This window comes from Danio rerio, chromosome 12, assembly GCF_049306965.1.
Source record: "Danio rerio strain Tuebingen ecotype United States chromosome 12, GRCz12tu, whole genome shotgun sequence".
Lineage (NCBI taxonomy): Eukaryota > Metazoa > Chordata > Actinopteri > Cypriniformes > Danionidae > Danio > Danio rerio.
In genome coordinates this window covers 28,847,914-28,873,897 of record NC_133187.1, presented here as the reverse complement: position 1 = coordinate 28,873,897, position 25,984 = coordinate 28,847,914, and the positions used below count along the sequence as shown (strand labels likewise).

Below are 25,984 nucleotides of genomic sequence, written 5' to 3'. Positions count from 1 at the left end.
AGACATAGGAACAACATTATTAAATCAATACACTAAGACACATGTAAATAACCAACCATTTGTTTAATAATTAATCTTTGTGGCTTTCTTTTCAAGGGGGAGAGGGAACATATTTAAAATGTATAAAACTGTTTTACTCAAATAATTAATCCAGAATGTCCCATATCTTTGGACAAGAGTCTTTCTAATCATATTTAGCTGCAAGTACGGGACGTGCACTCCTTGGGTCCAGTTGACAGATGCTTAGTGCCACTGAGTTCGGATGATGGTTGTTGAACTATGGAAAACAGAAATAACAAACACACACCCTCTCTCTCCCAAAGTATGAAGATGTTCAATTCTCTGAACTGTAGAGGCTGCCTTTGACACATCCTCAGTACATAATCAGTATTTTTGAGCAATAGTAGTGCTTGGCTGGACAATAATCATCACTGACTCATTTAAACAACTGAGTGCATTTGGTGAGAACTGAAACATGACATTATAACATAAACAGTGAATATATTTATTATGGAAGGTAATTAATGTTAACAATAATTATTACAAAAGAAATGTCACTATTCTACTATATTCTAGCCCAGCTCTTCGGTAGAGTCAGACTAATGAATGGGAGACAGTTCTTTCCCTTTAAATTTTAAAATATTATCCAACAAGATGTACAGTTCATAATAACTTTTTTAAAGAATAAAATAAATCTTAAGAAGTTCATTCTGATGTTCACGGAAGTTACCTAATGGATGACTTGATTATTTAAAACAGATAGTGGACCGTGTGTTTCCTTTAATTCATACATTTCCCAACAGTGCTGAATTAGACAATGAAGTACTTGACTACTTCAGACAGAGTCCAATTTCTCCTTCTTTAAAAGCAAAGCTGAGGACCATAACTCTACAGTAGGATTTCTCTTGAGTTCACCAGGACAAACAGGTTCACAATTTTTGATCCATCACTCAACACAATCTGTCTTCATATTATTAGCAGTAATGAATAGTCTTAGAACATCCACAGGCCTCTTGTAAAGAAAACCCCTACATAAAAATCAGGGCACAGCAAGAGAGTACCTTAATTGCACCAACATAACCACAGTGGATAAATATATCAAACAGCCCTGGGAAGTATGCTCTCTCCCCAAATTGTTTCAACACTTGTGTATGGTCATTGAAGCTAAGCTCTTTTCGAGTATCCTGCAGAACCTTGCCACGTGAGGAGCTATTTCTTCCACAGTTCAGGAAGCTCCTCAAGCTTTACCTACTACTATCTGGACTCGCTGTCTTTATGTGTGGCAAAAAGGGTTAATTCTCCTGCCCCACCAAGTCTAGGTCCACGGGGTGGGGTAGCAGATCTGTTCACAGATGGAATGAGACGAGGTGGTGCACCAATTGACAATGCCCCGACTAGATTTGGGGTCTTGGTTAGAATGCCATTAGGTACGTGTGGGTGTGAATGCAGATGCCCAAGTCTTGAGTAGAAATCAGGGTGATGAGATGCTTGTGCGGCGGCTCCAGCAGGATGGAGATGAGAGTGAGATAGTAGCCCAGCATGAAGCTGTTCTAGGTGGGCAGCATGAGATGGGCTAGAAAGATGAGGTGCGGCCAGGTGTGGGTGCATCCCGAAATACCGTACTCTATCATCCCGCAACATATGAGCGCGTTCATCTTCAAACTGGTGGGAAATCAACCCAAAATCTGGCCTGCCCACTGAAGCCGAAGCAGCGGATGTAGAGGTAGGTACTGGTGGATGGTGCGGGCTGTTTGCCACAGCTGCTGCTACTACAGCTCTTTCCGCATCAAAGTAGCGCTGTAGTCTATAGTGTGGTTCAGAGCGAAGTGCAAGGTGGGGATCAGACCTCAGAGTCAATAATTCTCTGCGTTGTTGTTGTTGTTGTTGATGGATGGCCAGATCCCTCCAAGTCTCCCAGGGAAAGCTGGGAGTAGGTTGGGAATGACCTTGTGGAGGACCATGTGGATGCGGCGCGAAGCGATCTGTTGCAGCACCTAATACCAGTCCAGCTGTGCCATAGTCCATAGCCCGTGAACGATCTAAAAGAGATAGAGGATGATGGGGAGGGTGTGGAGTTGGAGGAGGAAGAGGCACGCCAGGTGTAGGTGTCAAAGAAAGGGTTGAAGAAGGGGTGGATGGGTGGTGTGGGTGCCGACTACTGGGCCTTTCAAAGTTATGTGAAGGTACAGCAGGATGTGTGTAAGAGATGGGCACTGGCTCAGGCTCCTCTTTTCGTTCTTCTTTGACCTTGACTTGGGCTACAAGCAACCCAGAGGCAAGACCAAGTGCAGGTTTGGATACTGGAGTTGTGGTCCGATCAGGTTTCTTGACAGGAAGTGAACTAGAAGAGGAAGAAGAGGCTGGACCGTTGTTCTCTCTTTGAGAAGAGTGGCTGGATTCTGTGCCGAGTGTGTGTGATGGCTGTCGGTGAAACAGATCCAGAGGAGAGGTGGCTAAAGGAACATTAGAAGGTGAAGTTGTGAGGATAGATGATGTTGAAGACCGAGGCCTGTCTGGAGCTGTGGAGGAAGCAGACGCTGGAGGCCTGGATGCAGAATGGTGTCTCTTGTCGGACTCTCTTTCGCGTTCCCGTTCTCGCTCTCTGCTTTGACCATCAGACTGAACCCCACTTCCGGTTAGTGATCCTAAGCCATTTATATGTGAACTTGGGGTGCTGCTGCGGTGCTTGAGGGATGGGACACCAGGTGACATTCGCACTGGTTGGCGTCCATACAAGATGCTGTCTCTGTGTGAAACAGTTGAGTCAATTAAGTGTCAAGTTTTGAGACACAATGCATTATGACAAATGACAAAAATCCTTTGAAAATTAAAATTGCAGACAAATATGTAATATAATGTTGTTTCAATGCCGTACCTGTCCTTTTCATCCTTTATATGAGTCAGTTCTCTTCTCTCAACTTCCTTCCCTCTATCTTCTCTTTTCTCAGGGCCTTTGGCCCAAGATGATCCAGAAGGAAAAGAGGCAGGAGGAACATGCAGACGATTCCATGGATCATGAGGGTTGCCCAGTCCACCAACAGCACTTGCAGAGGGCTCAGTCTTATGCCCAAAAACACTGGCAGCTACAAGCATATGAATATAATGTGAATAGTCTTTGACTGAGAGAATTTAACAAATAAAATGCTAATTAAATGTGTTTAATAAAGTTTAAATGTAAATAATAAAAAAGTAGACATACTATAAAAGCTACACACTGAAGTAAAAAAAACTTGTTCTCAAAAGTGGAGACCTGGGACCTTAACTGGTTTGTTCACCCAAAAATGAAAAGAATGTTTATGATTACAAATTAAGATATTTTAGGTGAAATCTGAAAGCACCCTAATCCTACATAGACAGCTAGTTTTCGACTCGTTCAGTGTCTAAAAATGGCAAAAAACATCCTCAAAACAGACCACGGTTTAGTGGTTGATTTGGAATATTATCAGGCACATAAAACCTCAAATGTGCCTGTGCTTCGAATAAAACAGAAAAAGTCACGTTTGGGCATCCCAGGTATACATAAGTGCATATCGATCTCATAAACGCACAATGAGGATGAGGGAGCTCCTCAGATTTTATCTAAAATATCTTAATTTTAAAATATCTAAATTCTTAGGTGTTTGGAATGACATGAGGATTATTAATAATGAAGTAATTTTTATTTTTGGGTGAACTAACTCTTTAACTGACATCGCAAATGTTTGATTGCTTGTATTTGTCCATAAGTTATAATTCAAACAAACAAACAAAAAAAAAACTCAAGTTTGCTTAGAGGGGAAATTGAGAATGGAACAGTTTAATCAACAAAATTGTTCAACAAAAATTCTTTAGAATGGAAGTTAAAGACTTATATAATCATTTATAATAATTAAATAAAGTATAATATTTTTGTTTTTAAAATAAACAACATTTTGTTTCATCACACAACGTTTTTTTTTTTTTTTTGTCTGAATGCTGAATGAAATCATACACCACTGAGGGCATTTCCTTTCTACAATAATGTTTTTGTAGTTAGGCCGAGCTGTAATATTTTATCAAGAAGAAATTGTGACAAAATATATTTTAAAGACCTTTATCCAATAAAAATGGAAAACAGCTTTCAGCAAGGTTTAGAACCACAGAGTAGAGACCTGCACTCCTGCACACCCTATACAACCTAGTGGTGTTTTGAGGTTGTGCAGGTGGCAGGAGCATAAAATCATATGCAGAAGTCCCTCGAAATGGATATGTAATCAATAAAACCAAGTAAACTAATATTTACTATTATTTAGAAGTAAGAAGGACACATTGTTAAGACAATTTGTAGTAGAATTCACCAACAGATGAATGTTTTTTTCTTTCAATAGAAGCATTTTGCCTAGCCAACATTACTAGGTTATTATGACTAGCTTCAAACACAGTATTTACATGTATTTTGTACCTGACAAGTCAACTTGCAGCCACTCACACTCTTTCACGGTATTTGATTTTTGATTGGTACAAACTGAGCTCACTGAGCTCATACCAAGTCCTGGAAACATGATGGAGACATGAGTATGAAAATGTTCCCTTGATCAGTTATTAATCTGTTAAAATAACAGATTTTTTTGTGGGAGTGGGCAAAAATCTTGAGGGACTGGGTGGGAACAGCACTGAAAAATCTGTCCCATGCAGGTCTCTACCACAGAGTCATGCCGTTGATTAATATATATTCCTAATATCCAAAATAGCATGACAAACCTATCGTGGGGCTGCCTAGGCCTCCAAAGGCACCAGAACCCAGGGCTCCCAGAGAGGAGAAGTGGGGTGAATGAACATATGGGTCTGCAACAAGAAACACGGCTATTAGTAATGATGAAACCAGCCGTCGTTGTGCTAATAAACACAAAGGAAAGTATGCTCTACAAAGCTAGCAAGTGAAGCAAGCCTTAAGAACAGAACTGCACAGAGCAACAGAAGCAGCATGGTTTATATTGCTTATTGATGCCCCTTACTTTCTCGGAGACAATATCTTACCCAGATGTGCTGCTGGGGTGAGGAAAGAAGAGTGGGGCGTTGATGGAGGCATGAATGGTGTGGAGGACGGATTGACTCCACCTGAGAAGACATGGGTCAACTCAGACAAAAGCTTAAACACCCATAAATGGACTACCATTGAGTGTTGACATTTAGCCAAGTTTGTGCTTTATATCCTCCTTAAGCCTTTCTTTTTTAGAGCCCTCACACAACAGCACAGGAGTGCTGTAAAAATCCTTTAGTGAAGAGTTTTGCATTTGGAAACATTTATGTTGAAAACAGCTTAAGAACAATCACAGGCTTCAGACACCCGTGTCATTCCTAAATGAATCATCAAAATAAGCATGAGGAGAATCACTCACCAGTGGCTGCAAACAGGCCTCCTGGTCTTGTAAGATCATGAGCTGGGCCAAGGGGACCACCAAGTGGTCCGAGACCTCCTAGTCCACCAATACCAGGGCCAGGTAGTCGTGGCAATAGTTCATTACGCAAGTCCAGCTTTTGTGGGTCAGCGTGCATAAGCTGAGGAAGATAGCAACAGAATGCAGGTCAACAGGACGTGTCACAGACTTCTCATTAGTCAGCTGTACATTTGTGTATTGTGTAGTTAAAGACATCCGGCAGCTCGAGATATAACAAAGTTTCCAATGTAAATGATGAAAAACTTTTAAATGATATACAAGAAATAAAATACATTATAATTATGTCTTTTTGGTATATTTCAATACATTTTAGTATGAAAAGAAAGAGTCATGATGTTCACATTTATTTATGTACACATTGAATGAGACCCATTATCTCTATAAAAAAACAAACAACAACAACAACAAAAAAAAAACAGTATGATGGTCATATGTTTATTGGACAACAGTTATTATAAAGCAGTTATTATAAAGTTTAAATACTAAGAAACATTTCAACCTGTTCATACCCCCCTTTATTGCATAAGAACTAGAAACACAAGAACTAGAAAACACAGATAAGTAAAAAACCTTGACTTTTTCTTGATGCCTTAGAATCATCCAAGCCACACGAACATGCATAGCACACCATTTTCCAGGTTTCTGCAAAAAGACCATCCATATACAACAACAGAAATTGTAACTTAATCAGAGATTAACAACTAATTTAAATCAAGAGTAAAGCAAAGTAGAGTAAAACTTACATTACTGACTTTTGGTGGTGGTGCAAATGAATCTGTTAGCTGTGGACACAGAAGACATTAAACAAAAGCAACATATGTTAATAAAGTATTGTGACTTTGATGTTTGATTCAAACGTTTATGACAGAGCGTCTTTACCCTAGCTTTAGGTTGCAGATGGGGCGGTACAACTCCCAAACCTGAAGTCATCTCAGGAGCAGCTCCCTGAAGGGCAACAAGCTGTCAATAACAACAAACTATTGAAACCTATGAATGGTTTCAAAATAAACCAGGACAAAATGAGTCTGGATTGGTGCCAATCATAGGCTTTAAGGAAATTCAAGGAGTCACCCTGGCAAGTTAGACTGTCCAAGGTATTTAAACGAAAAAACACTCTAAAGGCCTTTTCACATAGAACACGATTAAACGGAGCAAATGTACAACAATCCTGAATCAAAACAACGGATCCCTATAGAACTATTTGCAGCAGCTACAGTCATGGGTTACAATTAAATGCAACATGATAAACCAAGTTTTTTTGTTCAATTAGTGTCTCGATGTTATCCCCATCACACTCAGAAGAAACAGGCCGTTTAGTTAAATTTTAAGCTTAAAAACACATGCCTGAAGCAGTTGCACAAAAGGGTGAGACTTAGTGATGTTATAGCATAGAAAGCAGTACCAAAATAAGGAAGACTATTTAGGAAAGAATTGGTTTTAGATCAGGAATGACAAACTCAATTCCAGGAGGGCCGCAGCCCTGCACAGTTTAGTTCCAACCCTAATTAAACACAACTTATCAAACTAATTGAGTCCTTCAGGCTTGTTTAAAACCTACAGGTAAGCGTGTTGGAGCAGGGTTGGAACTAAACCGTGCAGGGCTGCGGTCCTCCAGGAATTGAGTTTGACATCCCTGTTGTAGATTGTTTCCCTAAGAACAAAAAAAAAATCAGATAAAAGTCACAGCGACTGAAAAACATAAACAAAAAATATATGTGGCAAAACATGTGGTTTTACCAATTAGGTAATCATCATTAAGATAGTTAATGTTTTGGTTATTATTTTGGTCTTGCTCAGCCCTTTAGCTATTTTGTTTGCACTCTTATTCTTCGTTTTCTGTAAATACAAACGTTTACCTCCTTTTCTCACAAAAAAAAAACAAAAAACGTTAAAGTCATTAAGATCATAACCTGATAACCGTTTATTCATTTTCTAACTTATGTTCAACCTCAGCCCTAGACATTTTAGGGGTTGTAACATAAATGTAAATTGAAATAACAAATTAAAAGGACGGTTTGTTTCTGGTGCCACAGTCTACAGCTGCCAAACAAGCATGCACAACCATGCATAGAGGCATACATTTGGATGAATTTTGAAGTTTATTGTTGTGTCATTAATATACCGTACACACCCCAGTGTTCGCCATTCAATCAAGAGAAAATAAATAAATAAATAAATAAATAAATAAATCGAAAGGCGGATTTTTAAAAAAATGTAACTATTAAATCTGATTTTTATCTTCTGTAGGTTATGGATAAAGTATGGTAATTCAAATAGTTTTAACAAATATATTAGATTTTTGAAAATCACCAGATGACCCCCACTTTGAGAACCACTGTTGTAGACCCACAGTTGTGGTTAGTGAGTAGGACTGGTAACCCAAATGTTGCTGGTTTGATTTCCAGTTCCCAGCAGAGGGGTAGGTTTGGGAATTAAAAATTATTTATGATTTTGAAATCAAATACTTAGATTAAGAATCAAATACTTGGTATAAATTTTATAACATCTTATCGATACCCATGTTAACATTTTTATTTTTGCACTTGCAATCTGCCAGTAACTTCCGGAGTTCCCTGATGTGCATTTTAAATGTAACTTTTTTGAATGTGTAGCGAATAGCTCAGTGCTGTTTTTTGTTTTTAACTTGAGGTAGCACTAAACACCACACTCTCTTTGCCTCATAAACTGCGGGACGTGCTGCTGAAACATGCTTGAGATTTATATTCTGTCATTGATAAAAGTTTTGTATTTGAGTCAAAAAAAATAATAAGAATGTTCTTTTAACAGTCCCTATAGGTTTAATCATTTTCTTTTGCAAAATTCTTCTTTAGCAATTTAGATTTTTTTAAACATGGTTTATTCTTTTCATGCCCATCAATTGGTGTTTTTCCATAAGATACAGATTTGTAAATGTTTTATTTAATGTGTATAGTCTATAATGTGCTTTTAATTATTTTATTCTATTCAAAGAAGCATTCACAGATGTGAATTTAGCCTCTAAAACATGATGGCGTTGCATGACGCCTGATAAATTAGGGACTAAGCCAAAGGTAAGCAAGTAAAGCATATATACACACACACACACACGTTAAAACAGTAAAACAGAATAAAGTGTATAAGGGTGCTTTCACATTTGGTTCAATTGCTTGGACCGTACCCAAGTTCGATTGTCTCCCCTTGCTACCTTCTCGGTTGGTTTGTGTTCACACTGTCTTTTTTCTTTCTGAACCACGGTACGCTTACGTCATCAAGCTGCTGTTTTGTTTAAGGCTGTTGCTATGTGACTGTCACAAAAGCAAAGTGCCAAAATGGAAAGACCTCCGCACATCCCAGTCGATTTCCTTTTACTGAACCTTTTAGTTTTGGACATACAGAAGTGACTCGCGTCCTCGCTAGTGTGAAAGCACCCTAAGACTAATAAATCTGAAATAAAGGAAATCAATTATCTATAATTTCACTATTTAGTGTATAAATTAGCCCATTCATAATGTGTGTTCAATTGATCTGGAACTTTAGATAAGTTTTTTTTTTTTCTTGTAAATTATAATAATTGTATTAGTAATGTGTCTTCCTTTGTCTATTTGTGATCCGATCAATAAAAATGAACCTGAATACCCATGTGAACAGGGCCAAAATTATTTTTTTCACACTGGAATCGTAAAGAATCGAAATCGATAACATTTTACCAATATTCAACCCTATCTGGGCATTTGCTTACTGTGTGTTTGTGCTCTCAATCCTCACTTCATTCATGCACTTGACTGGGTTAAAAGGACCAATTTTAAGTAAGGGTAAAAACCATACTTGACAAGGCTCACTTCTCTTTATCACAACAATAACAAAAACATAAGAAGAATTTGTTTGTGTTGAGCATGCAAGATACTATTGCTAAAAACCACTAAAAGAAGAGACTGTTCCCTCTTATCACCACCAACAGGAAAAAAATGTTAGGACAGAAGCTTTATGAACTTCATTCTTAACAGAAGACTTTCTAATAATGTATTTAAAAAATACTGTCAGCATGCTGTTGTGCAAATCTGACCACAAACACAGTAAGAAAAAATATTGCGAAATATATTATTACAATTAAAAAAAGTTGATTTCTCTTAACATTTCTTCTTTTTCTTATTATTAAGGTTAAAATCAGCTTAATATAATTGTGGAAATAGTTTCCCACTGCTTTTTGTGATTCTTTGATGATTAAAAGGTTCAAAAGAACAGGGTGTGCTAAAAGAAATGCCACTTCCGAATAATGCACTCTTGCTGTATAGAACATAGTGTACAGTATTACCTAAATATGCTAAAAACAACTAAAACTACTACAGTTAACTGTAATTGAATTCATTCCTGTGGTAGACAAATAACACATTATTAGCTTTCCTGGAACACAGATTATTATGCAAGGATTCTTCATCTCATTTTAACATTCATATACAAAGCTTTTAGATTTAAATATTCAAAACACAAACCAAATGGCAAGCAACTCTTACCTTGGGCTGAAAAGCTCCATGCAATGAACTGAAAGGTCCTGTGGACGGAAGAACGGGCTGTATTCCAGGCACAGATGGTGGGTACTGAGGAAAAAACTTTAAAGGAGAGAGAAGAAATTTATAATAATTACAAACAAAAAGCTTGTGTTTCGATTAGACTTGAAAAGTTTGAAAATTACAACCATTTTATTTGAAATTAAGTTTTCTTAATATGAATGTGCAACTATTTAAAAAGACACTTACTGGGTGTCGAAACAGACCATCTATCTTGCCTGGATACTTTTCAAACTGAAAAAAAAACACCACAAAAAAAATGTCAAGGCAAGAATGGTCATAATCGGCCACTTTAAGAAATTTAAGCTACACTTGACCCTTTACCAGTTGTGGTGGTGGTGCAGCTGTAGGATGTAGGAAGTGTTGGTGAGTATGAGTGTGCTGGTGCTGGTGATTGTGGTGATGGAACTGGTAGGCCATTGTAGGGATGGATGTCTGGGCCTGCGAGGATCTGCTGGATGTCCCAGAGTTTGAGTTCGACACAGACGGCCCTCCAGATGCAGAGGCACCATTTGATTCTGTCAGGATCAGATCCTGATCTGTTAAATGAAACGAACAAGAGGGAAAAATGTATCTTCCTAGACAAGAGTATAAACGCTTCTCCAATGACATGGCAGTTAGACAGCTTTACCTGTTGAAGGGTGGGGTGACACTTGCATGAGAGGAGGTGGTGGAGGAAGGCTGGGAGACGGTGTGAAAACAGCACCAGGACTAGGTCGAGAAGAAGGTCTTACTGTTCCAACACCTCCTGGGCCCCGACCTAGAGACACACTTGTAGCAGGGGTAGGTGGTCTGATCGATGATGAAGAGGATGATGAGGCTGGAGGCTTGCCTGAGGTACTGCTCCTGTGGAATGAGGAAAATCAATGTCACATCGCATATTCAGATGTATGCATGGAGTAAAATTTAATAGAGATTGTAGCAGCCTCTGTGTAAGAATTATGCGTTATAATTTGTGCTTTTCCATCCGCTTGTTAAGTGTTATGTCACGAGAAGCAGCTTCCAGGTCCAAGCAATCTATCAAACTGTATGGGGGACTCATAACTCAATAAACGTTTACAAAGTGATATATTAATTTCCAAAATTGTTTTCCGCAATATATACATCTATGCCTTATATCAGATGGCCAGAAAGTAGGGATGTGGACTACAATGTGGACTCGGACTACAAGTTCTCGCGAGACTAAATCGCAACAAGATTTCTCGTCGAGGTGAAAAGTTGTCTCGTGAGTTGTGATGTTATGATGGAGCGTGAGGGTGAATTTATCACTAAAATATGGGGGCAGGATTGGATTAGAATCGGACATCATGTGCTTTGCACACACCTGACAGGCTAGCCTCGGAGTTGCGCATCACTTGTTTGGAGCGGGTGAGTGTAAAATAACCATTTTTTTCCACCGGAGTTTAAAAGTTGCCGCGTCCAAAAGCAGAGGCTGCTAGAGCTGCATCCACACACATTAACCACAGCTAATAACATATAATGGAATAGCATTTTAGATTTGCTTAAAGCCATAATCGTTGTAAACACTAATCGAATTATGACATGTTTGAAGTGGGCATTATTGAAGTGCCGTACAGACATGTAAACAACGTAATCAAACTATTACTGCTGTGTAGGACTTTTAGCTGCATTTTGCGACAAAGCCAAACTAAAAAGTGACACATAAGCACTAGAGGTGTGAACCTGTACTGGTCTCAAAGTTCGGTTACGATTATCATGCCTTCGATTTGGTTCAATTCGATATCTCGGTGCATCGATGATGCTTTCTATATACAGTGGTATATTTTAGGGGGGAGGCTATAACAAGCTGTCCATATAAACACACAGACACACAGCACCACACTGTCTCTCATTCAAACACATACACAAACATAGACAGCACCAAGCAAACAAACAAACACACACACACACACACACACACACACACACACACACACACACACACACTTAAGCTCTCGCAACAGGGAGAGCTCGCGCTGAGCGGAGCAGAAAAACCAAAAGAAAAAAAAAAAGAAAAAAAACAAGCACATTTCCGACGGTCCCTTACTGAGAGCTCCTCTCAGCGCGAGCTCTCCCGGTTAAACACATATTGCGAGGGCTTGAACGGAGCAGTGATCATAATGTCGAGCGGAAAAAAAAGAAAGACAGCTGTGAAACATAACCAGCTTTGTCTTTTTGTAGAAAACACACTTTAGATCTTTTTAGGCTACGAGGTTTTTGAGTTAATGCCGTCTATAAATGAATGTGTGTCAGGAAAATCGAAAACAAAACCAACTGAACCGCACTCATTTCTGGCGCCCCCCTGGATGTACAGCGCCCTTAGCATATGCCTATGATGCCTATGCCACGGGCCGGCCCCGAGTTGCCTGAGTGTTATAAATACTCGCGCTCACCTCCCTCGCGACAGAGCGCATAGGAGATAAATGACGTCAGTACATAATAACCGGTTATGATTATTACTGAACCGATACAGAATTGTCTGCGTCTGCATCGCGGTGCACCAAAGAAACAATTAATTTTGACACCCCTAATAAGCACTGCAGATCTCTGATTGGCAAGACAGAAACACAAAACAAGACAAAGTGAGAGAGAAAACCTGCTAGATTTAAATAGTCAGGAACAGTAACCATTGGACATAGGGGTGTCAAAATTTATCGTTTCTTTGATGTACCATTATGCAGATGCGGACAGTTCGGTATCGGTTTAGTAATAGATTATAACCGTTATTATGTACTGACTAAATTTATCTCATATATGTGTTTGCTGGACAGTCTTTCATTGACAAAGAAAAGAGTGTTTTCTTTGAGCATGTAAAATTAAAGGTACAGTTCATACATCTGTTTGCTTGTATTAAAGGATAAATTTGTATTACAAATAGAGCTGGGCGATATGGCAAAAAAAATGATCACGATAACTTTTTTCATATCATGCGATATCGATATTTATCACAATAAATGTAAAATCTTTATATCTATCATTTTTTATAAAATTTTCAGTATGCCAATCGCTTTGTGCAGCTGATTTAACACATTTAGTTAAATGTTTTAGCTGTCTGACAATATAAATAATAAAATAATAAACAAAAGAACAATCTAAATTCAGCAATTACAGTTCAAGTTTTCAACAACCAAAGACATTAAGTAAAGGTGAGTTAATGGTCACAGAAATTTCAGTTTTGGATGAATTTGGATGTATTAGGGTGAAATATACTTTAATATATTTTATTTAGGGATGCTAATGATTACTTGATGATCTACTGATTGTCAATAACACTTTAATCAATAGATCTTATCAATGACTGATTAAACATGGACATGTAAAGGTTTAGTTTTGCTTTGCGCTGTGAGACACGTCCACACATTACATAATCAAGTGTGTGCAGTTTACCTTATGCAGTCACCCTCTTGACATCGCATATAGTGGGACGCATAAACCCAGTTATGCGCACATCTCCGTTATATCCGCGGATGCTTTAACCAAATTTGTCTGAAAGACTATCACAAATAGGCCCATGCAGACTCTTATTTTACAAATCGCGCATCACAACGAAAACATGCGGGGAGCCGTAAAGGTTGTATTTTTGCCTCCCGTAAGTGATACGTAAATGGCGGTTATATCTGCGGGCGCTGCGGGTAAACCGCGGGTCGAGTAATAAAAAAATTCATTATAATTAGCTAATTGCAGGTCGGTTGCGGGTGTATAGCAGGACATGACAATGGATCAGCGAAAAAGCAGAGAGTCAGCTTACCATTATTCACTGCAGTCTGCAGCTGGCCGCGTTTCGGAGGCGAGGCGGAGATGTCGCGGCCGCACGGGGATATGAAAAGCGGAGAGCGTACTTTTTCCTTTGATATCGTTGTATTTTGTGAGTATGTATTTTGCTCACATGATTATGAATATCGTTGTTTTTGCTTAACGTTTGGGTAAAATTATTTTGCATTACTTTTGCCCACTTTGAGAAATTTTGTGAGTTTTGTTCATTTTTATTTAGATTGATTTGTTTGTTTTTTTTTTTTTGGCTCTGCTCTTTCCCGACAATATTGAGCTACCCTATCTCCTCAAGTTCACTCTTTTCTCAGAGTAAGGTGGATAGGAAAGATGTCGTACGACTTCCATTTTGCAAACCTGTAGAAAATGTATTGTTAAAGACATCAGGTAAGAGGTGAATTTCATCTTTATATTTATTTTATTCAGAATAGGGAAGAATGCGGCACACTGCGCTGAAGGACTTTTTCTTTTCATCAGTTTTTAGCGAGGTAAGGGGTTATGCATGAATTAGAAATGTTTTGTTATATTTCTTTCATTTGTTTGGCTTCACTATCATCCCCTTGAGTTTAACAATTTTTTGTTTGATCCTTTCAGTTTGCTAATTTATTATATTATTTTTATTAGTGTAAATGTTGTAGTGTAAATATACTTAATGCAGCCTGTAGAGAAAGCTTCAAGTGTTCATTGGGATGTGTTTGAGATTGTGTTGTCTGTCATATCTTTCGTCTGTCTTTTCGGGGGGTTTTTCTCCTAAGGCACGGCTTGAATGATGACATGAGACTCTGCTGGGTAGTTGCCCTGGTTTTCCAGCACTTGTTTAGGTATGTAAGTTCTTAGCATCTTCATAAGGGTGGTCTTGTTTTAAATGATGAAACAGGCTTGTGGTTAGGGGTGTCACGATTTCGATTTTTAATCTAAATCGATCGAAATTTATGCTCAATTCAATCGAATCAAAAAATAGAATCGTCGATGCTGCCACGCCCCCATGTCATGTCAGCTTGGCTTGCCAAGCGGGAAAATAACAGGCTTGTTGAAGTGCTTGTTAAACTGCAGAAGCAGGAGATCCGTCGACAGAACTTAAACCCTCTCCTCTTTCAATGAAGTCGCCGGTGTGTAAGCATTTTGGATTTCCAGTGAGTTATGTTGACAACGTTCGTGTTGTCGACAAAAAAAACACAGTTTTGCAAGCTCTGCTATGTACGTATTACGTATGGTTCGTCCGATAGACAACACCAGCATCGCGATCCTCCGCCCGCCCCCGTTGCAAATTCGCTCGCGAAAAGTACACACTCAGGCCCTGTTTACACGGTCTTTGTTTTTAAATGGCATTTTAGAACGACAACGATTTGACATACACAGTGGCATGTAGCATTTCTGAGCAGCCTCTCTACCTCTGAAAATGCACATCACGTGACCGCACAGACACAGACGCACATACAGCCTTGCGCTCCAGACAGCAGGTCCAGGCAGTCAGAGGACTGCTTCAATCTTTCACTCACTTGTACTTAGTCATTTTAGTGAACACCTCAGATACTGTTGGCTGGTGTTTCCCAGTACTTGGTTGCAGCTGAAAGCATCAACCAAGGCATCCGCTGTGTAAAACGTATGCTGGATAAGTTGGTGGTTTTTGTTCCGCTGTGGTGAACACTGACTAATAAAGGGACTAAGCCAAAGGAAAATGAAAGAATGATAGAATTAAATGACTGCAAGACAAGTGGGCAAGATGCAGACGTTCCTCTTGTACCCCTTTTCCACCAGCATAAAATGGGTGCTGATTCAGAGCTAGTGGCCTTGTTAGTTCGGAACTAGTTCATATGGCAAGCCTTCTAAAATCCACTTTGCTTTTCCATGGGATTGAAAACCACAACAGAGCCAGCTCTTTCCCAGCAATGCAAACACAGAAGCACCAAATACAAACACAATGTGCACTGCTAATAATGTTAAATCACTTTGCAAATTTACCTCGACATTCAAACACAGTAAATCCAACATGTTAGGGTAGCGCACCATAGTTTTTATAGACGAAAATTACAAGCAAAGAATAACGTGCTCTTGCAGCACCCTATTTTGTATATAAGAAAATTACTACCAACAATAACATCTTCAGCATTTTGTTCCACTGTTAGTTTCATTTATTGTGGTAACCATTTGTTACTTCCACCCCAGCAATGTTTTGGTGCTACTTAAGAACTACTTTTCCTGGTTCAGATTAGGGCTGTGCGATTTGGGGAAAATATCTAATTGGAATTTTTTTGACAGATATTGCTATTTCAATTTGGTTTCCGATTTAATTTTGTAGTCAAGCTTCAGCTCAATATTCCGTATTGTAGCTTCTTACGACTAAAATGCAGTGAGTGTTATATAAAGGGATTAGTTTAATATAAGAAATTAGCTTACTCCAACTTTTGTTCAAGTTTGTTTTTTAAACATTCAGAAATTACACTCTAATTTTACTCTAGATCAAACAGTATTGAGCTATGGCATTAATTATCTCTATGGTGTAACAGCTGCAAACAACTCTGAAAGTGTACTTTGCTGTTACTTGCTACCAGATTGAGTGTCACTGGCAATGCTTTCAGTTTATTTTTTAGCAAGACACTTCTTATATGGCCTCATGTGGTGCTTTTTTAGGTGCTGGTTGTTGTATTTCCTCATGCTGTCGCAACAATTCTGCTACAGCTCTTATAATGTCCAGTTATTGTTCAGTGTCTGTGACCAAAATATTCCCATATTACCAACGTGCTGTTTTTCTTTGATATGATTTCGTCTATTAATGCTTCTGAAGTGGCAGACGCCACCATCCCACTTGTCCACGCTTTCCTGTGTTTGTTTTTTGTGGGCACAATTCTGATTGGGCAGAACAAAAATGTGACCACTCAATTGGCTAGTAGGACTGTCACACACTGATGGTAGTCATGCATTTGCTCTGGGTGGGAGAAATTATAATGTATATATATATATATATATATATATATATATATATATATATATATATATATATATATATATATATATATATATATTAGAGCTGTGAACCTACACTAGTCTCACGGTTCGATTACGATTATCATGCCATCGATTCAGTTGAATTCGATACTTCGGTGCATCACGGTGCTTTTCATACAGTTTTATATTTTCTTCACAGCAGTAGTTCTTGTATTAAAATGTATGAATATATTTATATATTATTTGTAATACAATTTTGTCATTTAATATAAACAGTCAGATATATAAACTGTAACTTTAAACAAAACGAGCATTAAGCAAATAATAATAAAAACAAATATAAATATCCAGCTCAATTTCTGATCCTTGTCTAGTTCTCTTACATCTCTTTGATCGGTTACACCCTCAACAAAAACGTTTGCGATTGGCTCTTGCGCTCTTCACAGATGAGTGACACTGACGGCGGCAGGGGCAATCTCACAGTTGATGTATGATAGACACAGTGGAGAAAACTCTGCAGACACGCGCAGCCGAGAGGTGAAGAAAAGCCACGCCAGCAGGTCAAATAGGCCACTGTGTGTGTGTGTGTGTGTGTGTGTGTGTGTGTGTGTGTGTGTGTGTGAGAGAGAGGGAGAGCGAGAGCAAGAGAAAGAGAGAGAGAGAAATGGAGTACTTTCATTCTCTCGATCTCAGTGAAATAGGGGCTTTTGTTGTATATGTCAGTGAAAGACTGATCTAGCAAACACACACAGTGAAATTGTGCAGTTTATGGGTTTTAAGTAGTTAGAGCGTTGTAAATACTCGCAATCGCCTCCCTCGCGACAGAGCGCATACGAGGTAAATGGCGTCAGTAATAACCGATTATGATTATTACTGAACCGATACCGAATTGTCCGCGTCTGCATCATGATGTACCGAAGAAACTATTAATTTTGACACCCCTAAATATTTTTATATATATTTCATATCGAAGCCTTATGCGATGAGCTAATTGCAACACTTCACATCGCATATGCGATTCAATTTTGATTAAGCGCACAGCCCTAGTTCAGATGCAGAACCAATTGGGATCTAGGCTCTGTCTCCGAACCAGCACTCAAACTGCCTCGGTGGAAAAGGAGTACTGTTGGTAGCTGAGGAATAAGATGGGGTAACCTGAAAAAAGGTCACAATGTTGTGTCTAAAATCCCACGCACTTATAAGCAGTCAAGGCAGCGAGGAGACAAGCCTAAAGGCTGATGTATACCCACCCACAGCCCCTGCCTTGCGCATAGTTGTGCATTTATAGTTCTGCAATAACACTTCCGTAACGCTAGTTGGCAGTAGGTTTTTATGTTCCTCTGCGTTGGGTTTCTATGCGGGTATTTTGTTTTTTCGGAAGGCTACATGTAGCTAAAGCTCGCTCAATCAGAGGTGAGAACTGGAGGACATGCAACACCTTTGATCATAAGGTAAACACAAAACAAAGCTCCATCTGGAGCTTCTTCACGGGACTCGACACTTGTAAACAGTTGCTCCATCAGGCTCATGGCTTTCAGCTCATCACCAGTACCAAGGCTACGAGTCACAGAGCTTGTGCTACGAGTCAATGTGACGTGTAGTAAAATTTTTTGAGAGGTGCACGTCAACACTGGCGACAACCAAGGCAAGGGCAATGTGACCGCCCAAAGGCTGCACCTGACCATACGCATACCCTTGACGGAGAAGTATAAATCAGCGTTAAGTAATGCAAGTTGAGCTGAGTCCTAACACAAGGTGGGAAAAGTGGCTAATGAAGGGAAAGAACTAGTTGATGAAATAAAAAGCATAAAATATTTGTGTGTGTTAAGATTTTTCTAAAACAAGTGATACCATAACAGTAGTTTGGTATCAAAAACTTTAACAGAAAACTGACCTGTTGTTGTTGCCCATTGGGTACATCGATTGTGACTTTAAGTGGAAAGGGAGGAAATTCTTGTGTTTGTGCTGTGGTGAACTAGCATTATGGCGGTGATGGGGTCCACCATTTCCATTGCGCTGCTCAGGAAGTAAATTGGAGACAGAGGCTGTGGAATGGGCTGCAAGGCTAGGAAGAGAGGATGAGGTAGAGATGGGCTCGGGGTAAGGCTGCTCCATACTCCTCTCCTGACTCCTCTCCAGGCCAGAGACCCGAGGTGTGACGGAAAGGAGGGGTACTGAGCTGTTTGAGGGCAAGAGAGGGCAACCATTGCCTGCAGCAGCACTTGCAGAGTTGGCGTTAACTGCTATAGAAAAAGAGAGGGCTACAATCAAATCTGTAATTTTGTTTCACATGCTTTATGACATTACAATTAATAAAAAAATCATTCATAAAGCTTTTTTTGTCTTAAAACAACTATGTAAACTGAATTCATCTTTATTTTAATTCATTCTGAATTGTAGTCACATTTATATACCAAAAACTAAATAAATAAATGACAATACTCTCAGGAAATTGGAAAATTGGAAAATATTCTCAGGCAGAGAATATACACCTTCTACTTGTGGTAGACATTTACCTTCACTAGTGAAGACGATGAATGCTGGCTCCATATTGTCAGAAGCCTAAATTATAGAAAAAAAAAAATTATTAAAAACACACATATGCATATATAAATGCAAACTAACAGTAAAAAAATAATTTCACCTTATCCCCTGATTCACTTTCTGTATCACACTGTGGGTTAAAAAGAAAGAGTTTAAGTGACAGTCTCTATTAAAAATGCCATGACAATTGACTATTATGAAAAGAAAAACTGAAGAAAACTAAATCTGTTAAGATTATAAAAGATGCTCAAACACCAAATCAGTATAGTGAAAATATAGTGGTCACACTTTACAATAAGGTTCATTAGTTAATGTTAATTAATGCATTTACTAACATGAACAAGCAATGAACAATACATTTACTACTGTATTTGTTCATGTTAGTTAATGAAAATACAGTTGTTCATAGTTAGTTCATGTTAACTCATGGTGCATTAACCAATGTTAGCAAGCATGGACTTGGATGTTAATAATGCATTAGTAAATGTTCAATTATGATTAATAAATGCTGTACGTGTGTTGTTCATGATTAGTTCATGTTAGTAAATGCATTAACTAATGAACCTTATTGTAAAGTGTTACCAATATAGTAATAGTAATTATGGGAATAAATTACACATTCAGTTATAATAAATATATAGGAATATTAACAATATTATTTCACATCTTGCTATTTGTAACCTATTTTGGATCAAATAAAAGCCCCATTGATGTGCATAACACATTTCAAAGTCCAAATAATTAAAGAACTTACTGAACCAATGCTTTTGAACAGAACATGTATACGACACGTTTTAAAAGTCTGGACACATATTAAAGTCACACTTATAGGTGCCATGAAAAGAGCAATACACTCTGCGAATTAAAGAGCAACTCACAATATATCCTGTCTCCATGTGATTCCCAGATATCTACAACAGAAATTTGGAAAGATTAAACCACAAACATTAAATTAAATAAATGGTAGCAAATGTCTAATTACATGAACTGCATAATAAAATAAATATAAATATATATTTTAGAGCTGCATGATTAATTGTTATTTAATATATTGTGATCTTGATTTGACCCCTAACACAACATGAATCCAGCACTTCTACAACTCTGCAAGACTACAACAAACTGGAGGCACATTGCTAGACAATGCGGACAGACTCCAAATGGTGCTGAACGAGTCGTTTACTGTATTTATAAGGTATAATTCACTCAAAAAATTCTGTCTTCATGTACTAGGTTGCATAATGGCGTTCATGGCCACAAAATCACACATCACATACCCAAGAACCAACTTGGGTTTGTTTTGAGGATGCACTGCAGTAAATAACAGGTAATAAAGTTGTAATAATGTTCAGTTTGTTGCACAGGACAATCGCTTCACTTCATAAGACAGTCAGAGTTTGCGCAGGTAGTAATTAGGCATGGGACCATAACCGTTTTCAAGGTTTACCGCAGTTTGGAAAAGTCAAGGTTTTAAAACCGCCAACATTTCCTGTTAAATTTTTTTTTCTTAATTTCGTGCGAATGGAGCTCTATATTACAGATGCCATTTTGTCATCATCACATGACATGCTCGCTTCACTCCCATTTATGAATTCTCTCACTGTGCATCATGGGATGGAGTAGCATCCCTCAGATGCGCACTTCGGAATCTCGCCGGAAGCAGGAGGTCATCTGGGTACTTGCATACTGTTTTTCAAATTCTATGAATTCAGACATACTACTTGACTCATACTGTTTTAAACATACAATATAGCAGGAATTCTAAAACTAGATCCTGGAGGTCTGGTGTCCTGCAGATTTTAGCTCCAACCTCCATTCAGACACACCTGGGCTAGATCATTAGGCTCTTACTAGGCTTTTTAGAAACATCCTTACAGGTTTGTTGAGGCAAGTTAGAGCTAAGATCTGCATGACACCGGACCTCCAGAACCGAGTTTGAGAACCCCTACTATATAGAATGTAAGTGTGTGATTTTGGACACAGCCATTATGTTCAAAGCAGGGAAAAAGTTCTTGTTTTACTCAGACATTTACAAAGAGTGTATTTTAGGAGCAGTAATCACAATAACATGAAACCATGATAATTTTATCCAAGGTTATCATACCATTAGAAACTTGAACCGGCCCATGCCTAGAAGTAACTATGAATTGCATGTTTTCTTTTTGTCAAAGTGACAATACCCACTGACATGAGCGGCACCCCACAGTGAAATTATATGATAACACAGGTATGATTAATACAAAAAGCTTTTTAAACAGTGTATTCTTTCATTGTGAATACAGTGAGGTGTGTTGCTTTTCTGTAGATCCAATGAATGCCTTTTTCACAGTGTGAGTGTTCTGCGTGAGAATAACCACATACATATTGTCAGTGGCAGTATAACTACTATAGCCCATGTAAAATTGAATCTTATATTGACAAATGTCTGATTTTACCAGTAAAAATGGTCTATTTATAGTCAATTACGGAGCGCAAGCATGTGTGTCTAACATAACAATTCAACTTCTAAATTATAGTGAATCAAGAATCGTGATCTTTAATCTAAGCAAAAATATTGTGATTCTCATTTTTTCCAGAATCACGCAGCACTGTATATTTATCTTGCTTTTAAGGTGTTGAGTGCCCGTGGTTAATTACAAACCAATACATATTACGGGACTAACCAAATAAACTAATATTTGACCATTCTGAGATTACTGCATTAGCCATACTGTTACAAATTTTATTCTATAGTAGGTCTAAAGCCATGTGCACAATGACTAACAGGATTGGCAGTGGCAGTTTACACTGGTGGCGAGTAGATTTCAGAAATAATGACAATTTTACAGCTGTTAACTTGTATATCTAAATTTACAGTACATACTCTGACAACGGCCAACATGCTCTCCATCAGGACTGATAAAGCCCCTCAACTGCTGCTCGAGCAGTAAAAGCATATGCACAAGTCATGCCAATGTCACTATTTTTTATTTCTCCAACAATATGGCTCATGTAACCCTATACTGCTCAATATTTTTTAGAAGAATGTAATTTTAATCTGATTTCTTTTGTTAGAAGCACATTTACACAAAACTATTCTATGAATAATATCTATGATCTTGTACTTCATTTAATGTAAAGTTTTAGAAGAGCTGTTAAAGGCAGTGAAACTGCAGAACTAACCTTAGCATCTCCCTTTCTCTTCAGTTTTGACTTAATCTTCCTGCGCTGATCCCAGCTGTTGGTGTACGTAGCAGGAGGTCCTTCCTCCGGCTCTGACAGAGGCCCTCCATTTTCATCTAGGCCCCTCTTCCTTTTACTTCCTCTTCCCATTATGCCAGATCGCTCTGGAGGCTTGAGGGAACAGTCCATCTATCAAAGTAACAGCAGAACGTGTCAAAACCACAAATATATATGAGCTCTACACTAAGACGGCTGTATTTTAGTACCTTGGGTTTATATATTTCTCATTTGTTGCACCAAGTTCTAATTTGCAAGTAGACATACTGAACATCACACTTGAAATGCTATTTTATTTATAATCTCTCTACAGTACTGGAAAATACCCTCACTAATATTAGCATGGTATTCACACTTCTAAAGTGATTCGTTTGTGGCTTGTTTTCAATTTGTGTCTGCAGAGTTTACTTACAGAGCATTTTACATCAAAATGAGAGAATGGATGTCAGAGGGATGTGTTCATACATCATTTTGAAGATTATATAGTGTTTATAACACTGTGAAAATGTATTTTTAGAGGGTGTTCACAGCATTTTCTAAATTATGCTGTAATAAAATGAGATACCCATATTTTCAAACTTCTATGTCTAAAACAAACCTGACTTCATCTAATGTTCAGATTTTCTTGACCAGCATACAAATAAGTGCATGTATAACTAAAGACTGCCTCATTTGCATAATCAAACATTACATATGTAATAAAAAATGTTTGGAATTCCTATCTAATCAAGCAATTACATTATTAAAGTGTTGGCTAGTAGTCAATTTATTTTGCCTTATTCAAATGCAGTGTCTTAAATCATGGTTAACAAATTTTGCTGTATCAAATATACTTTACAAACATGTAATTGTGAGTAAACACAACGTAATCAACGCTTAACAAAAAAAAAGTTATAATAAATCTGTTTTTAAAGGGTGCTATTTCAAGGAGGAGGATAAGCACACACACCTCCAAGGCCTCCAGGCTTATGAAGCTGGCTATGGCGAATCCATCAATGATGTCCTCCTCGCAAGACACCGACTCTCTCTTCCTCCGCCGCGGAGGCCGGTGTCTGGTCCCGGGGAAGCCGGGTCTACATTCTCCTCCGCCGGCACGGAGCAGAGAGTCTCCTCGGCAAAGTTCCTGGTCCGAGGCCGAGGATGGCGACGAGGGCCTGTGCTCAGTGAGGTCCGCTCTCCTCCGTCGCCGCTCTCGGTCACGCTGCGATCGGGAGCGACGGCTCTGCCTGAAGCCTCCGCTCCGACTAGGACCGTCCATGTCAACGTCCGTACGAAGGCACTAAATGAAAACACACCCCGGTCCGGCCTGAGAGATTTTACAGCTGTTACAGAATGAAGAACAACGCCGTCAGAAGCAGTGCAGTGGACCTCGGATGGAAATGTGCCTTTGGGTTCCTGTCTTATAATCTAATGGAGTCCAGCGGAGGCTGTATGGTGTGAACACACTGCAGTCTGAGTATAGTCATGTCTGGGCATCACCGGGCCTGTTTTATCCAACAACACAGCAGTTATGAAAGATTCCAGATATTCCACTTACTGTCTTTCTGTCAAGACATTGTCACTTTCGTCTGTGAAAAGGGAAACAAAGTTAACCATCAGTGACGCAGTGAGGCTTTTAATCCCTCAGAATGCTGCTTTTTTACAAACAGAATATACATTAGACAAAATAACATAATACACGACAAAAATGGCAACCAACAGAAGACATGTCTAAAATACGCTAACGTTACCGCACAAGTAAGGTTGTTTACATTAGTACACTTTAAGATTTTAATTGTGGCACAAATAGGACCTTTTATATCCGTTACTGAAATATTTTTCCTGAATCTAATGCAGATAAACTGGTTCATAAAGTGACGGGGTAAATCGCTCTCTCAACTGACGATGTTAGCTTGCTAGTTACGCTAGCTAACCTAACGTTAGGCAGGATTCGCGGATTAAAACACATTTGCATTTAACCAATCTAAATCATCAAAATTTAGTTTACTGTACTATAAATGACAGCATGCAAATTAATCGATTGTGATGGTGCCAATTATTCAACGATTATTATTTATCAGATGTAAACATCCCGATAAGCAAACAGTAAGAAACGGTAACGTTACGTAAACCACCTTACCACATATCAAATGTCATTTTAAAAGATCAATCACTCTTTTTACAGTTGTCTGGAGCGTTATTTCCATTCTAAAACATCTGTCGAGGGCCCAAGGCTATTTAATACGACTCCAATAAAACAAGCTAACGATGTAGCTTGTGCTTCGTTGACACCTCACCTTACACTTCAGATTTAAGGAAATTAATAACCTACATCACTACATAAAGGAAACAACTGATGAACGTACCTCTATTCATAACCATTTGCCTATTTAGAGATTTTAAAACAAACCCAGTCAGATGAAAGAACAAACTAGCCCATTAGCCTTTTTGACGAGCAGAGGAGAAAAGGGTACGTGATGCGATGGCTTTAAATCGCAACTCAAGTATAAAACCTTTTTCCGCCTTTATAACCAAAACTAACCCACACAGTCTTGTTTTATTAACACTGTCATACAGTGTTAATTTGTTAAAACAACAGTAATATTTCCAATCACACCCACCACTCGCGCTGTATAGAGGGCCATTTTCCTCTGGCTTCTGCTTTCGTTCGAACCTCCATTTAAAACGATAATAATATACAGCAGGCCCCAAAGCCTCGGGCTGGAGTTGCACCGATAAGGATGTTGAGCGCAGCCCCGTCAGCGCAGGCTGGGCTCCTCCTTCCGCGGCCCGCTGTGAGATCCACTGTGTGCGGTCAAGCTGGAGATTTCGCCGGTGTCCGCCGCTGGAGCAGCGTTTTTCTCAAGCGTAACGTGAAAATCTACCTATGAAAGCTTGCTTTCCGTCCCGATCGTCAAAAATGGATTTCTTCATTTTATTTCGAAAGCTGGGGCATACACGAAGCCTGGGTGGATAACCAGTAGCAGTCAAACTGCATTGTGTGCTTCTGTCGGGTTTTCTTCCTCTGTTGATTCACTAAAGACAGTCAGTACTGAATACGACAACAGTACCGCCATCTACTGCCACTGAGGGGCCTACGATACTGGTAAATCTACAAATACTGGGTCAGATTCAGTCGTTCTTGCTATGCTAATGATCATAAAGCACTTGTTATAGCAAACAAAACCTGTTTAAATTGTAATATTAAGATATTTCTTTAATTTAAACAGTTTTTCTATTTGTAACAATATATATGCATAATTAACCTGAACTGCAAAGTGCCTGTTATTTATTTACTTCATTTACTTATTTGCTTGAGGAAAACAAAACTTTTTTTGTTTGGTTAATCCAGCTGTGTATGATCTTTTTAAAAAAATTTTGTTAAGATGCTTTGAAACAATCTACATTCTAAAATCACTTTAGAAATAAATATGACGTAATGTAATGAGTTTTCATTCTTTTAGATGCCACATACCTCAAAATATAACCCTCTGAAACCATACAACCATTCCAAAAAGTAATACATATATATTATCTTGTATAACGACACAATTTACACTGTTAATA

At 38.5% G+C, this 25,984-nt stretch overlaps 1 protein-coding gene across 10 annotated transcripts; it reads right to left on the bottom strand.

Moving 5' to 3' along the window:
- Positions 1–44: 44 nt before the first annotated feature.
- fbrs (fibrosin) lies at positions 45–25,429 on the bottom strand. Of its 10 annotated transcripts, none has more exons than XM_073918523.1 (20): positions 25,039–25,429; positions 23,388–24,006; positions 22,382–22,570; positions 20,098–20,130; positions 19,320–19,349; positions 19,192–19,237; positions 18,570–18,918; positions 10,593–10,807; positions 10,286–10,500; positions 10,151–10,195; positions 9,908–10,003; positions 6,297–6,377; positions 6,161–6,199; positions 5,988–6,059; positions 5,358–5,517; positions 4,996–5,076; positions 4,720–4,803; positions 4,421–4,510; positions 2,876–3,083; positions 45–2,746 (listed from the first exon to the last, which is right to left on the bottom strand). In XM_073918523.1, the coding sequence occupies exons 2-20, from the start codon at positions 23,694–23,696 to the stop codon at positions 1,255–1,257; spliced, it is 3,834 nt and encodes a 1,277-aa protein (XP_073774624.1). In that variant the 5' UTR covers positions 23,697–24,006; positions 25,039–25,429; the 3' UTR covers positions 45–1,254. The 10 variants fall into 10 exon arrangements, with proteins under 10 accessions (XP_073774624.1, XP_073774625.1, XP_003199661.3 ...); XM_073918524.1 differs by having other exon boundaries at positions 6,297–6,362; XM_003199613.7 differs by lacking the exon at positions 4,421–4,510.
- Between the last annotated feature and the right edge of the window lie 555 nt (positions 25,430–25,984).

What these genes read in the sequence shown, in the direction of transcription:
- fbrs (XM_073918523.1), bottom strand. Translation starts at nt 23,696, where the DNA reads ATGGACGGTCCTAGTCGGAGCGGAGGCTTCAGGCAGAGCCGTCGCTCC. An exon ending in ATGGTCTGTTTCGACACCCA is followed by an intron (nt 10,004 to 10,150) that starts GTAAGTGTCTTT and finishes TCTCCTTTAAAG; the next exon opens with TTTTTTCCTCAGTACCCACC. An exon ending in AGGCCTGTTTGCAGCCACTG is followed by an intron (nt 5,077 to 5,357) that starts GTGAGTGATTCT and finishes ATGTCTTCTCAG; the next exon opens with GTGGAGTCAATCCGTCCTCC.